The following is a 15,027-nucleotide window of genomic DNA, read 5'->3' as shown; positions in this document are numbered from 1 at the left end:
AAGAGCTGTTGCCTGCGAGCAGAATACTGGCACAGCTGGTCTGCCTTTCAGTTAATTAGCCTACTCTCTGCCCACCACCCTTGGACTCTGAGGATAATTCTGAAATTTGCTTGAATCACTTTTTTTTTTTTTTTTTTTGATGTCTTGTCTTTTGCCCATATGAGATTAAGAGTTTTAGTGACAATCTGTTCCAATCTGCATTATAACTTCTGGAAATTCCGCACTGCTTTGATCTGCTAGCAGAAACCCTCCGAGATTTCCAGGAGGATTTATTTTACTGTGGATATATTTTTACGTGTTTAGTTCTTCTGACCTTTCAGTGGGAATTAGGGAGGAGTTAAAACTAAAGGTATGTGTTCGTTCAATAATTCTGAACCAGGATTTTTTTCTCCTATCTAATTCTGTATTTCATCCAGACTCTTGCTGTGTTCTCCAGTTCTTCCTACTGACAAACATTTCCTCTATTTGCCCTTCCTTTATTGCAAGCTTTCTTCCTAACTAGGTCATATTGTGCCACTCCCTGCTTTTAAAACCTGTGTGGCTCTTCATCGCCTAAAAAACAAAACTCCATCCTCTAGCAAGTCATCTAGGGTCCCTTCTATCTGTTACCAACCTGTCTTCCAATTTGCTATTTATATGCCTATTCCTTCAAACAGATTTTCAGTTTCTTAAAATACAAGAACCATTTTTCACTCACCTTTCTATTCCCCACCACATACTGCCCATGGAAGACTTACAGAAACATTGATTTCTTTCCCAACTTCACTTCCACCTATGAAGTATGCAATAAACATTTTCTTGAATAAATGAATAAATGACTGAATGATCAGATTTATTTGCATTTCCTTTTGCTTCAGAAATTAAGACTAAATAACTATTAAATAGTATTCTGTAGTTTTACAACTCTAAATTTTAAAATCGGCAGTGCAATTTTAATAGCAGAAGATAATCTTTAAAAATTACTCCGTATCCTATCACATAAAAGTTTGCTACACATATTATCACTAAAAATGTTTTTAAATATTTTGAAGATGTTGCTAAGTATGTTAACTTTTTATACAGCATGTATAAATAATAATATGTGTGTTAAAATTATATTGTCACCTATAATATGTGGCTTTTACCGATTGGGTCTCTCAGGATTATGTTATTGCCAACTTTTCACCATTGGTTAAGATGTACATTTAATTTAAATGATAAGAGTAGTTATCTCTATAGCTTCAGTTTATGCTTTACTGTCATAGACTAGAATTTTGAATCTGTTAACATATTATGCCGCTGTCATTTGCTGACAGTGGTAAGTATATGGGCATTAATGGGCAATGCACAAATAACACATGCTTAATTATTTTATTATTATAATTAGTGATAAGGAAGTAACAAATGAATTTTTGATACTAGTACGTCACTCTTATCCCTTAATATGACTTACTTGCCATGCTTATAGGGAGAGAAAAGTAAAGATTCACCTTCATGGGATCCTGTTGGCCTGAAATTCCTAGAGAAGAATGCTCCAAGAGACTCTCACTGTCGCCTTTCCAACAGCCCTAGAGCAATAGAGCACGCCTATCAGTACGGAGGAACAGCCAACAGCCGCCAAGAATTTGAACACTTAAATGGAGATTTTGGTGAAAAGTAAAGTAACACACCATCCTTCCAAAAACTTAACACTGTCGCTGGGCTTCATCCTTATTTGCCATATATCATCTTTTTTCCTATGATCTTTTCTCTCTGTGCCACCTTAATTATATTCTTTTACCATCAAAACAAAGACTAAATAGTATGAAATTCATATAAATTACATTCTCTGTGACATTCTTCCCAAAGTAAGGAGCATTCTCTTAGGACTTTGCTGTGTTTTATTAAAAAGAAAAGACAATCAAAAAGAGGAAGATGAGCAAATTTCAAATGACTTTTCTAACCTTGATATCACCCTTCCTCCCACATACAAATTGCTTTCGATTGTAAATGGAAATGCTAGAAGATTAATAAGGAAAGACTCTGAAAATACAAAAATACATGTATATCTTTATTGGCCCTCAAGCTATGTCTAAAGCCGCTCACCTCTTCCCAGTATTCCATAAATCTCTAGATTTTTAGTATTATTGAAGATTTCTTTTAAAGTGTTAGCACCCAAATATTCTTATATAGGTCTTGCATAGTTCTTTCAAGCACTCATATAGGCAGTGTATTTAGTAAGAAACCCTAATGCCTTCTAATTTGCTATTTTCCTAATAGCCAAGATCAGTATTTTGTATTTTTCAGGAAGAATTTAGAGTTAATCAAACTAGAAGTTAGCATAATAAATGTATATTATCTATGGCCTGGATCTAAATTTCTAGGAAGTTTTAAGTTCTACACATACTGGTAGTTTGTTTGTTTTTTTTTAACATGTGATATCCATCTATTAATTTTTACTGGGGAAAAAATTGAATTTGTATTTTACATAGTACACATATCATATCATTTCTACTCATTTCTATAATTACACACTAGTATTTTGTTCACATAAATAAGTTCCTTTAACGTATAGATTTTTACTAAACTAATTACAACCATATTTTCCAAGCAAGACATGATGTGATCCTTAACTGAAACAACACTTCTTTAATTGTGGACTGTATCCCTGTTGTATAAGGAAGTGGAGAGAGATCATTTTTAAACTAGCAGTGTTTACTCAATATTTATTAATAATACTAAGGGATCGTTAGAGGTAATGCTGCTTGGGATCAGATAGAATGGCTACTTATTTATTCTTCATTACCTTGTATTTGGGAACTCAAGATCACCTTCAGTCTCATTTTATAGGTGGTAAGCTTTCTCTTTTCATTTACCAGATCGCAGTTTTCTATTCGTCTGAAAACTCGTTCCTCCCATGGGATGATTTTCTATGTCTCGGATCAAGAAGAGAATGACTTCATGACTCTGTTCTTAGCCCATGGCCGCTTGGTTTTCATGTTTAATGTTGGCCACAAGAAACTGAAGATTAGAAGCCAAGAGAAATACAATGATGGATTGTGGCATGATGTAAGTTGAAGGCAAAGAATATTTTTATCTGCAAATATCCACCAGTGGCAAATGGACTGACACTAATGTCCCACTATTGTTTTCTTTAGAAACATCTGTTTTAAAATTCTGTCCTTATATGCTGAGTTCAATTTCAAAAACTTTTATTAATTTCTTATAAAAATCTCGAAGCACACTTTATTAAAAGAGATATAAGCTGAGTGTAATTTTTTTGACAGATCAACTTTTTTTTAATGCAATTATTTTAACCAAAGAATCAATGGGCAACATAAATGAACTTTGGTTTCTAAAGATTTTTCACTTGACTGTTTTTCCTACTGCCTATAATGTTGTAAATTTTCAACAACAATTGCTGAGTGTTTTTTTAGGCGAGGCTCTAAAGGATACAAAGTGAAGAGTATACCTGTTAGGAACACAGGATATAACAGGAAGAATTACCTAAATATTGAAGCGAATCAGGATGTAGGTAATGGAAAGAGTAGGCAATCTAAGCCGCCTTAAAATAGACTACAATAAATTTGGGAGAGAGCATGTGGGCTGGCCAACTGGGAAGAACTTCATAGAGAACTCCGCTAAATACAAGCTGTATTGAGAAATTAAGCCTATAACTTTAAATCAGGTTTTAAAGGGAGAGACAAACTCCTGACTTTCAGAGAAGGGACCACTTTTTCTAAAGGACTTCTGCAGGTCTCCCACAGTATTGCAACAGTAAAGTTGAGAGGAGAGGCAACACAGCCTCTCTCCTAATCGTGGGATATACTTGAGATGGGCTATTTGCCTTCTCTTCGTCCAGGTGATATTCATTCGGGAAAAGAGCAGCGGCCGACTGATAATTGATGGTCTTCGTGTCCTAGAAGAAAGTCTTCCTCCTACTGTTGCTGCCTGGAAAATCAAGGGCCCTATTTATTTGGGAGGTGTGGCTCCTGGAAGAGCTGTGAAAAATGTCCAGGTAAGCCAGGCATAACCAAATAGAGCCATTGACCTTTAGAGCTAGAAGATTATTTAATCCAGCCTTCATTTTGCAATTAGGAAACTGGCAAGAGTGAAACTGTAGTTTGGCTGGAGAGGAGATATGAAAGTGAGTATTGTCCTACGGGATATCTGCCCACCCAGTGGCATTACAAAGTCAGGAGTAACCTTTTGATTCGAAAGTAGAGGTAAGATGAAAAAAGTTTCTGAGGTAGAAATTGTCATGAAAGTTATGCCTCAAGGAATTGCTTATTTGTTCAGTGAGTATCCAAACTTTTGGTATAAAAATACTCCCCCATAAAAGCATGTCATTCCATTCTATATTATTGAGTGAAGAAAACTTTCAGGCTATTATAAACTACGATCTCATTTTTGTTTCTTACACATACAGATACAATTTGTATATGTGTAAGGAAAGGTAGTTACTCCTGAGGAGAAGTGAGGGTATAATAAGAAATGTTATTTTTGTCATTTAAAAGTTTAAAACATTGCACATTTAAAAAATATTTAGTGATAAAGAGAATGCATTAAATGACTAAATTATTTTTAATATATAGATCTGACTTTAATGCAAAGAAGTCAATACGTTTCTAAGCTCCATTCATATATGTGGATAAAACAAAAAGGGGAAAGAGGGATTGATGTTTAATTAGATTTTAGTAAGTAGCCTCAATTCCATTACAACCTCTTAAAGATTTCTAAAGCACTGAGAAGTGGCCCAAGTTTCACATCCTGTGGTATGATAAATGTTCAGCCACAAAAATAGCTAATAAAGCCAGAAATGCGAGCTTTCTGCTGTTTAACCGTGGTAGATTTAACAGTTAAAAACTTCGCTAGCTCTCATTAGCATTAGGTGATCTTGGGCAGAGCTGTCATTCTTGAATGAAAACAAACTAGGATACTGTTAATATTCAATTTGAAAATCACAGCTGCAGTTTATTTTGTCATGGTAGATATAAAAATTTTCATAGCTTAATGACTATAGGCTGACATTATCACATAGAAAATTCTAGCTTCAAAGAACTAATTAAAAAGCAACTCCCTGGAAAACTAGTGATCACTCAGATAGCTAAGATAAATAAGGAATTACTTGGTTTCTCTCAAGACTCAAATCCCTTCATTTTGTTTCCCTTTGGTGCATCTGCATCTGTGAGTGTTGAGAAAATGGATTTTAAGAAATGTCTTCTTCTCACAGATAAACTCAGTCTACAGTTTCAGTGGTTGTCTCAGCAATCTCCAGCTCAACGGAGCCTCCATCACCTCTGCCTCTCAGACATTCAGCGTGACTCCTTGTTTTGAAGGTCCAATGGAAACAGGAACATACTTTTCAACAGAAGGGGGATACGTGGTTCTAGGTAACAACGACTTATGTTGAAAACATTGAATCATGAAATACTTCTTTCCTAGAGGTGGCTAACGGGGAAATTGGGCCCAGAGTTAAAACTTCAAAATGCCAAGCTCACTCAGCTCTAGAAAGCGGCCTTTTCCCACAAGGACCACCTTTCACCCTTCTGACTACTCCACACCAGACACACGTGTCCATCCCTATTTTCTTTCCCTGGCCAGAGCTTCTCCACAGCTGCCAAACCTCTGGCTGTAGACCGTTTGGGCTCCTTCAGAAGTTCCTGTGTTGCTCCATAGTCTGGTCCATGTTGGCTCTTGGCCACCTTGCTCTCTGCGTCTCTCTCTGCTCCTTGTAGCATTATCCCTTCTAAAGGAAGTTCCATTTTCTTCACTTGACCTGCAACACCAGCAGACAACACTAACCTTCAGAAATTTTATTTCTGGATTTTGATTCTCCTTAACTATTACTCTCTCACTCATTCAGTAAGTTTTTATTGTATGCCTCCAGTATGGCAGTCCCTATGCCAGGTGATGGAACATAATAGCTCTAAAGATAAATAAAATCCTAACAGACTATACACAATCACCATCCGGCACATTCCAACAAACATTAGAGCAAACATTAGGTGTGAAGAAAGCACCAGGGTAGGTGCTGGGAAAGACAGGGAAAAGGAATAAAATATTCCACATGTCTGCTGCTCTCAAGGCACTTAGGTACTTGGTACAACCCCTAAATGAAGACATTTCAGTGCAGCCAAGTAAACCTTCTTAAACCACCACCAAGTCCAATAGAATAACCAGAGATTATATTTCCTCCCTTTTTCTAGCTCCTGATTTTGCTTTCCTTTCATTTTTTTCCTGCTAAAACACCTACACTCACATTTTTCAGTCCTTCATTGAATTTCAGGGATAAGAACTCAAAAACACGGACAGCTTACAAAACACAGCAACATACACAATTTGTGTTCTCCATAAACATCAACTAATAGCAAGAAAAATTAAAAAGTGATTTATAGAAGACACATCAAGTGAACATTACTAAGATGGCCTAGTTCTCAATGAGTCTCTTGGAGTGAACGTAGCTATTCTTGACAAAAATTCATTTTTGTACGTCTCTGCAATAGCGGCTCCTAACTGCTTCTGCTGCTCTTTTTCTTCTGAAGTGCTCTGCAGCACTGGTATCAGTTCTTTTTTGTTGATGTTGTTTAAGAATTATTTTACAATACAGAGCTCATCGAGTCAACTCCATTGTTCAATAAATTCAGAATAAAGTCTAACTTCCATACTTGCGCACTAGCACCTTCCCCACTCACCGTGCCGCCTTTTCCCTTCGTGAGGGACCATCCAGCCACCCTGGCCTCCACAGCGCTCTCCCAACAGCCTGGCCTCTGTACTTGTGCTTTTTCCTCCTTCTCACTTTGGAAATGTTAAGTGGTCCTGCTAGTTGAAATCAATTTCTTCTCCCCTGAGTTCACACAGCCGTAGCATATTTTCAGCATGCTGTCCCCACCGCAGGTCTGAGTGCCGGTTATCTCAGTCCCCCACAGAGCTTTCCACAGTGTGTTTGACATGGAAAATGCCACTTTCTACTTATCTGTTAAAAAATGTGTCAAACTTTCAAAAACAGTACAAAAATATATAATTAAAAAATCGCGCCATTGTTACAAAATTTAAGTTGCTGTTCTTGAGAACTAGTAGTATGTCTCTCCTCAGATGAGTCTTTCAATATTGGACTGAAGTTTGAGATTGCATTTGAAGTCCGTCCCAGAAGCAGTTCCGGAACCCTTGTTCATGGCCACAGTGTGAACGGGGAGTACCTAAATGTTCACATGAAAAATGGGCAGGTACTGTGTTTGAAATTGTTTTAACAGTCTGTCTCCTCTGACCTTGGATTCTAGATTTGAAGCAGATTTATTTTACAGAATTATTTCATCAATCTTTCCTGACTGGGGGACAGGGAGACAGGGAAGCTACAAAATTTAAATGCAGGTAATATTTAGATTCAGAGTTATATGTTGGAAATTGATTAAAAAAATGTGACATTGCTAAAGTAAGTAAATAATCAACAATAACAATATCACTAAAGGGTTTTAAAAACAAAAATAGAACTTTACAACAAATGGAGGCAGTAAACATATCCAGCTATCAAAACCAACAAACACTAAAACATGTATCGTTCTATCTATAATATATGTATACCAGATGTGTATATATTTGTATTTATATATGCACACACACACGCACGCACGCACACACATACATATATATACACATACATTTTTTCAACTGGTACAAATTTTTTAAAATCTTATAATTAAACACCAATTTTATCCTAAAATAATATTACTAAAAAACATTATGAGAATATTCAAATAAATCTTGAGAAAAAAGCAGCATATTTGTTGTTCCTAACTTAACTGATGTTTGAGTTCTGGTATTCTATTAAACCATAAAATAATTAAACAATCCTTATATGGTGCTTACTATATAAGGTAAGATATTATTCTAAATGTTTCATATGGATTAACTCATTTAATTCCCCCAATAGCTCTGTGAGGTCGGTAATATTATTGTCACCCTTGTTTTACAAATAAGAAAATGGAGGCAAGGAGTAAGTCTGGCTATTGGCATATGAACACAGGCAATTAGGCTCCAAAGTCTATGCTCTTCACCAATCCCTTAATTGCTTTGTATAACGTCTTTAAACATTTAGAGGAACTCATTCTGTTATCTTACTGTTTCTCTCCCTCATCTCTCCTGTGTCTTACTTTGCTGTCTCTCTTAGGAGCATTCGTTAAACTATTTCTATAGGCAACTGAAGAGTGACCCCTTGTGTTCAAATTGCTAACCTAATTATGTGTGGATGCTTGTTAAAAGTATTGCTTCCCTGTAGTGAATTATTTAAGAAATTCACTTTTAGCATGACAATGAGGCATGAAATTAAATTATATAATGTAACCCGGTCTTTTGCAGGTCATAGTGAAAGTCAACAATGGCATTAGAGACTTTTCCACCTCGGTCACACCCAAGCAGGGTCTCTGTGATGGCAGATGGCACAGAATTACAGGTGAGAAGAGTTCAGAGTCCTGGCTTGCTTTATAAAATAAATCTCCACACCCACCTAGGGGATGATAGCTTGGCAGAACTTAGGCCGTAAAGTATATGATGGAGTAGGTGATGGATGAGTCTAAAAGTAGCCAAGAGGAGAATCTAATATTACTGTACTAAAATGTGTCTATTGAATCCACATGTATTTGAATGCTGCCAAAATAGTCTTGGGGAGTTATTTAAATAATGCATAACTTTTGGAGCAAAAAAAAAGTGGCAGTATCTTAAATATTCTTAAATATTTATATGAAAAAAGTATCTTAAATATTCTTCCTTTCAAAGGAAAATGTCACAGTGATCGCTTAGTTGGACATTAATGTTTTCAATGATATAGAAGTGAGGGGTTTATTCTGGAATAAATAGAAGCTATTGCTGTGATAAATCAGTCCTTTTTACGTGAAAATTAATCACTCCAGTGTCGTTTATGACCAGTCTTTTCCTTGTATTTTAGTTATTAGAGATTCAAATGTGGTTCAGTTGGACGTAGACTCTGAAGTGAACCATGTGGTTGGACCCTTGAATCCAAAACCAGTTGATCACAGGGAGCCTGTGTTTGTTGGAGGTGTTCCAGGTAAGAATTGTTTTAAAAGGATAAGTTTCCAAATTAAAAAAAAATAAATAAGTTCTCATCACTGTTATTATAGTATTAAGAACTGAGCCATGTGTTTTCACAATTCACCTGATAACTCTAATGATTTTATATACAATGTTCTTTCACAGGAAAAAGTATGCTGACAATATTGACTCCCCATACAGAGATCACAACAAAGTAACACCTAAGAATTAGACCCCAGCATTCTAAACAATAGATATCGATCTTCCTCTGCCATATTTGCTTATTTTTCTCTCTTCCCTTTACATAGCCTCCTGACATATACAGTGAAACACACATTCTATATTATCTCTAACACAAAGAAAACTCATTTACTAATATTGCTCTAAGATCTGAGAACTTTAGAAGACTAAATGTTTGCTGATAATTGCTGCCCTTCTTTAGTAGAAGAGAAGAGAATACACAGTTCTATCTAGGATTACTCCGAATTGTGACAGTGGCTGCAGACCATAAGTTCTGTTGTTCCTACATAGTGACATTCCTTAAGAGAGGTTCCCAGCTGCAGTTCTGTACACATCATCAGTAACATCTCTGCTGCCATCTGCCAAGAATGGTGTATAATCCAGGATGGTGAGAAGGGGACATGTGTGGGCCTCCCCCGCACACAGTTATTTTAAACCTCAGAAGCAGAGACCATGACCTTATGTTGGATGTTTGTTTTCACACATTTCACTAACTTGGAATAATTGAATGTTATAGCTAGAGAGAAGGATATGAGAAGGATGTAACCAAGTTTTTACATCTGGAATTTGGTGGGGATTTTAAGAAAAAAAAAAACATGATTTTCCTTGCCTTCCAATTAGTTTATTTTAGACTGACCCATGTAAAGGTAAATAATGCTTTAAGAGAGCAAGAAAACATAGGTAAAACTATGCATCAGACTTTCGGTACTCCCAATATAGAACTAAACTCTCCTCTGCTTTGTAAAATGTGAATTTTTCAAACACCAGTATTGACAATGACAGTAACTCCCTGATGAAAGAAATATTTGAGACACCCCCCAAACCACCCTTCTTTTCCTTTATTTCCCATATCTATTCTCATCCCCATCTTTGGGGCCTCTCCTCCTGCTCGTGGCTTCTGTTATGAAAGAGATTCTGGCAAAGGCCACCACTGCACTTCATGAAGGTATCGTGTAGAAGATGTATCACACCATTTCTTACATTTCCGCATTGTTTTCTTCCTAGAAATCACAACATAGTTTAAAACATTTCAAATTTCCCAAGGGTCTATAGGATCAAATTCAGTATAGCATGCAAGGTCCTTGATCATCTGGCTCCTCCTTGCCCCTACCTCTGGGGTCTCCCCACACCTTCTGAGAGCTGCAGTTCCCTGAATGTTCAGTGATGCTCTCTTTGCTCCAGACCTTTGCATAAGCGCATAGGGCCTCAATTTCTGGAAAATGTTCTTCCTTTCCCCTACCAGTACCTTTTCAAGGAACAACTTCTCCCACTCCTCCCCCAACTTAACTCCCTATTGACCTTTAGCTCAGACTTCTACATATACACACATTCCCCTCTGTCCCTAGAATGTGCTATGCATGCCAGTTGTTGCACTTATCACAGAATGTTGCTGAAACTCAATAAATAGTACACTCCTTGCTGCCGGGAAACATGACTTCATTCAACACACAGCAAACATTTATTGAGTGTCTATTAAGCTTCCACGAGACAGATGAAACAAGCATGGCCCTCCCTCATGGAAGTTATATTTGCTCTTTACTTTGTACCCAAAGTGCTTACAATATCATGCAAACAAATATTTGTCTCTTTGATTGTTTGTTTTTAGAGTCTGATCTCAGCTTACACATTGCCATCATCTTTCACTACAAGAGTTGTTAATCTTCACAGATGGGGGTGGGCAAGATGCACCTGAAGCCAAATTCAGCCTGCCTGAGATATATAATTAACAGCAAATTTTAGCTAATGAGCCAGCACACAGGAACTAACAGGCCAGGGTGGGCCTAACCACCACCGCACTGCACCAATGCAACTTTTAATTCCATCTAGGAATCATGCCAACAAACCTAGAACAAAAGCAATTATAATTTAAGTTGAATTTCATTAATTACATCATTTTGAGCTGTTAAGATTAATTCCACCAAAATCACATCAGAAACTGGGGCATGAAAAGAATAACTAAAGGAAATTAGGTACAAATAAAACCTCTGTATTCACTAAATTCTTTTGGAATCCCAGCCAGTTCTCTTATACCACGTGGAACCCTGGTGACATTATTTCTATCAATGAAAAGTTAATGCATTAAAATTCAATGAATTATACACCAAAAAAAGGTCAACTTTACTGTATAACTTAAAAATCAAAATTAGAAGTCAAAGAGTTTTTTTAAGCTAATATAGTCTACACAGAGAGAGAGCTGAATGTTTATTTCTCTACTGAAAATCCTACATTATTCTATATACAATCAAGCTTTCAACCTGAAGAATGTTCACTATTAAAATCATGTGTTGATTTTATTAATCAATTACCTTAGAGTTCTAGGGTACTTTATTGTCATTACCTACAATAAATTGTGTGGTGAATTATGTAGACCATAATTTCTATATGAATTATTTCCTCTAGATGAAAACCCCCATGAACTAAAAGGTGGTAAGCTTGGGCAGACTCAAAATCCATTCTAAAACTAGTCTCCAAAATAGGCAGGAGAAATAGATGGGTCTATACCTTATGGGTATATCCTTATCCAGTTTTTCCTGTTCACCCATTTTTATTCTGATCACGAAGTACACCAAGCAGCCTTGAAGAATATATATATAGCCATACTAATCTAGAGACAAAGGGAATTAATCTTTCAGGCTCCTTCCAAATCTAAAACTTTGTAATTATCATTGTAAATATGAAATGCTATTTCCATGACTTATTTTTAGTACAAAGCTTCTGCATATTCTTAATCTATATTGCTTAGAAAACTTATTACAGCAGCTTGATGATGTATAATTTGCTGTGCGGTTTTATGTTCCTTCCTGAGTTACTAAGTGTTTTCCATCTTTTATCTGCTACTGCTCACATAGCTATCTGTACATAATAATAATCTTTGACTAAATGGATTTTAATTTCATGATATTTCTAAGCTCTCTAAATTGCTTTAAATTATATTGCTTCTTTCGCCCCAACACATTTAATTGTGTCTGTAAAATTAATAAGCATAAGGCTTCTTCTAGATCTCTAATTAAGGTAAGGGAAGAAAGTTCTCCTGGCATACCTTAGGGCACCTTTGCCCACACGAAGACTAGGCTCGTTATCATTATCCTATTTATAGTTCCTAAACTCTGAGCTCAGAAAAATTTAAGTTTGGTTTATTTGAATTCATTATTTTCTCATTATATTTTATGAGCTTGGCAAAAATATGGAGGCTTAAGAGTGAATAATAAATGATTTGAATTGAACAGAAACATTAACCAAGTCCAAATATAGTGTAGAAGCTAAAATTTCTTCCCCCCTTCTCAGCAAAACACACAAAATAAGTGAGGCCCAGGTGAAATTAATTCCAAAAAGCATAGGTAGATCCTGAAAATTCACTGCTGAAGCTTTACATGCAAGGGGCAAATTTCAGCCGTAGAAAACAGCTAAAATATACTTAGAAATTTGATCATGGAAAATACGGCAAAACTTTAAAATTACCAGATGTTCATATTACTTCAAAAGCAGATTATGTTCTTGATTAAATGAGAAAATTACCATATTTCATTTTTGACATGTAAATCATCTTGATGATGTGAGCAATTATTGTGTGTACATTTTTACCATGAAATAATATCTGGGCTTAGAATGCCTCAATTGCAATCTTTGATTTCTTTCTTTATTCAGAGTCCCTACTGACACCACGCTTGGCTCCGAGCAGACCCTTCACAGGCTGCATCAGACACTTTGTGATTGATGGACGCCCAGTGAGCTTCAATAAAGCAGCCCTGGTCAGCGGCGCTGTGAGCATCAACTCCTGTCCAGCAGCCTGACACAACAGCAAAGCTGCCTAAGTACAATGTTCTTTAGAGCACTGAAAGAAGCAAAGCCAACCAGGAGAAACAGCAACGCCTCCTCCCCATGGAAGCTTTTAGCTAGTTGAGCAGGATTTAAATGAATCATCAGGGACTGGATGTTTATTACTTCTCATTTGGATTCTTACCTTGGATCCAAAATGTCAGCAATGTACAACAATCGAAGGAATGTTAAACTTAACTCGTATTGTATTATTTCCTGCTGGTGAAATTACTGTTCCTGTTTCTAATAAAACAGAAGGGATTCTCAATAAACACTGGTACACATTTTTAAAGTGTAGCTAGATTCTCAGATTCATCTTTTTTCAATGGAAGATAACTTTCAAATCTGTACCAAAATATCTTTGGTATACTTTTCCTTATCCTGAAAAAGATTACTAATTTACATAAAATCTAAAATTAGATGACCGATTTGTTTCAGTATAACAAGAATATTTTAGGTTTATAGCATTATCAAGGTTTAATAAAGTAAATTTCTAACAAATTAGAAAAATTAAAGTATAATTTAATTTTTTGATAAGAAAAGAGGAATTAAACAAACTACTTTTTTTCCTTATTTTTTTAAAATAAATATAAACATTGTACATGAGGGGAGGCTCCTGAGGGATATTATCACTGTGCGTTTTATAGTAATTATGGAGGACATTACAGCAAAGAGAGTAGAACAAAATGATAAATTCAATTTAAAAGTATAAAAATCCTTTTCTTAAAAGTTTTTCTTCACATATCTGCAACACAATGTCTTATTTCTAAAAATTTATAATCTTTTTTTAGGTATCTATATTAATAAAGTTTAGAAAAAGAAAAATAGGCTTGAATATCTAGTGAAATATTAAAATACAGAAACTGAAATAAAAGAATTATACATGATAATCAAACTTGAAGACAAAATGAGAGAAAATAGGTCCTCTTATCAATAGGATTAAAGATATGTAAACAGAATAACTTTGGGGGCAAGAGGAGGGATGAAAATATTTTGAGGAATTACTAAGAGAATAAAATATTCTCTTACCTTGAAAATATCATATATCTAACCTTATATGGTAGCAGGTAACCCTGCTACCCTCCTATTTCAAGTAGATTAATAATAATGTTGGTGATATCAATGAAAATAGCTAATATCAATTCATAGAGGACTTACTAAGTACTAGCCTCCATGATAAGCTATAGTTAATTTTATTTGATCATCACACTAATCCTAAGAGGTAGCATTTGCAGATGAGAAGTCAGAGACTTAGAAAAGTGAGGCAACTTGTTTGCTGTCATTCAGCTAGACTGAAAAGCCAGGACTCGAAGGAGGGGCAGCATGATTATTCCTTCGTTTTCTGACTCCAGAGGACTGTCTGTCTTCACACCAACTCTCAGCTGGTCTCAAAAGCTGGGATCACAAACCCAAATGCCTACAGAGTCAGAGAAGTAGCATAAAGGAGCAAAGCTGGTGGAGTCTGAGAAAATCAAGAGGGCACTTGCTGTGACTCATTCAGAAGCGTAGCAGGTGTTCCACTCGGCAGATTGTCACCGTGAAAGACCAATATTCTTGAAAGGCCAGAATTTCCAAAAGAATCTGGAAATGTGAAATTTAGTGGAGTGGGATTCAAAATGGCCCGATTTTTCAGTTGGTAATATTAAATTAAAGCAATAGCAACTACAAAGAAAAGTACCAAACTGACCAAACAAAAACCTTCTGAGAGCCATATATTACTTCTGGGCTAAAAATTCTGAATCCAAGAGCCTTAACTGGCACAGATTGAACAAGTGCTTAAAATATAAACCATCACAATATTCCCTTCATCGGACCCAAGAAGAAAGAAGTGGCTCTCAAATAGCCTACCATTTTCTTTTCCAAAAGAGCTTCCTGAGGCACCCTGGAGGGCTGCTCTGTCCCCTCATTCTCAGCAGTAGCACAAAGTAAACTAAATCAGCCAAGCCGAAGGCCTTGTCTGGACCTCCA

General features: G+C 36.0%; 1 protein-coding gene across 4 annotated transcripts in view; it reads left to right on the top strand.

The window, feature by feature from the left end:
- Window positions 1-13,356, top strand: part of LAMA4 (laminin subunit alpha 4) — a 127,590-nt gene extending 114,234 nt beyond the window's left edge. For all 4 annotated transcript variants that reach the window (XM_039870634.1, XM_039870649.1, XM_039870629.1 and 1 more), the window contains exons 32-39: window positions 1,448-1,635; window positions 2,838-3,027; window positions 3,821-3,976; window positions 5,192-5,351; window positions 7,054-7,184; window positions 8,314-8,407; window positions 8,900-9,019; window positions 12,889-13,356. In XM_039870634.1, the coding sequence (XP_039726568.1) occupies window positions 1,448-1,635; window positions 2,838-3,027; window positions 3,821-3,976; window positions 5,192-5,351; window positions 7,054-7,184; window positions 8,314-8,407; window positions 8,900-9,019; window positions 12,889-13,034 (1,185 nt within the window). In that variant the 3' untranslated portion in view covers window positions 13,035-13,356. The remainder of the gene's footprint in view (window positions 1-1,447; window positions 1,636-2,837; window positions 3,028-3,820; window positions 3,977-5,191; window positions 5,352-7,053; window positions 7,185-8,313; window positions 8,408-8,899; window positions 9,020-12,888) is intronic.
- The last annotated feature ends 1,671 nt before the right edge of the window (window positions 13,357-15,027 follow it).

Source organism: Pteropus medius, unplaced genomic scaffold (assembly GCF_902729225.1).
Source record: "Pteropus medius unplaced genomic scaffold, Ma_sr-lr_union100, whole genome shotgun sequence".
NCBI classification, from domain to species: domain Eukaryota; kingdom Metazoa; phylum Chordata; class Mammalia; order Chiroptera; family Pteropodidae; genus Pteropus; species Pteropus medius.
The sequence above is the reverse complement of the archived record's forward strand: the minus strand, read 5'-3'. Positions and strand labels throughout refer to the sequence as shown.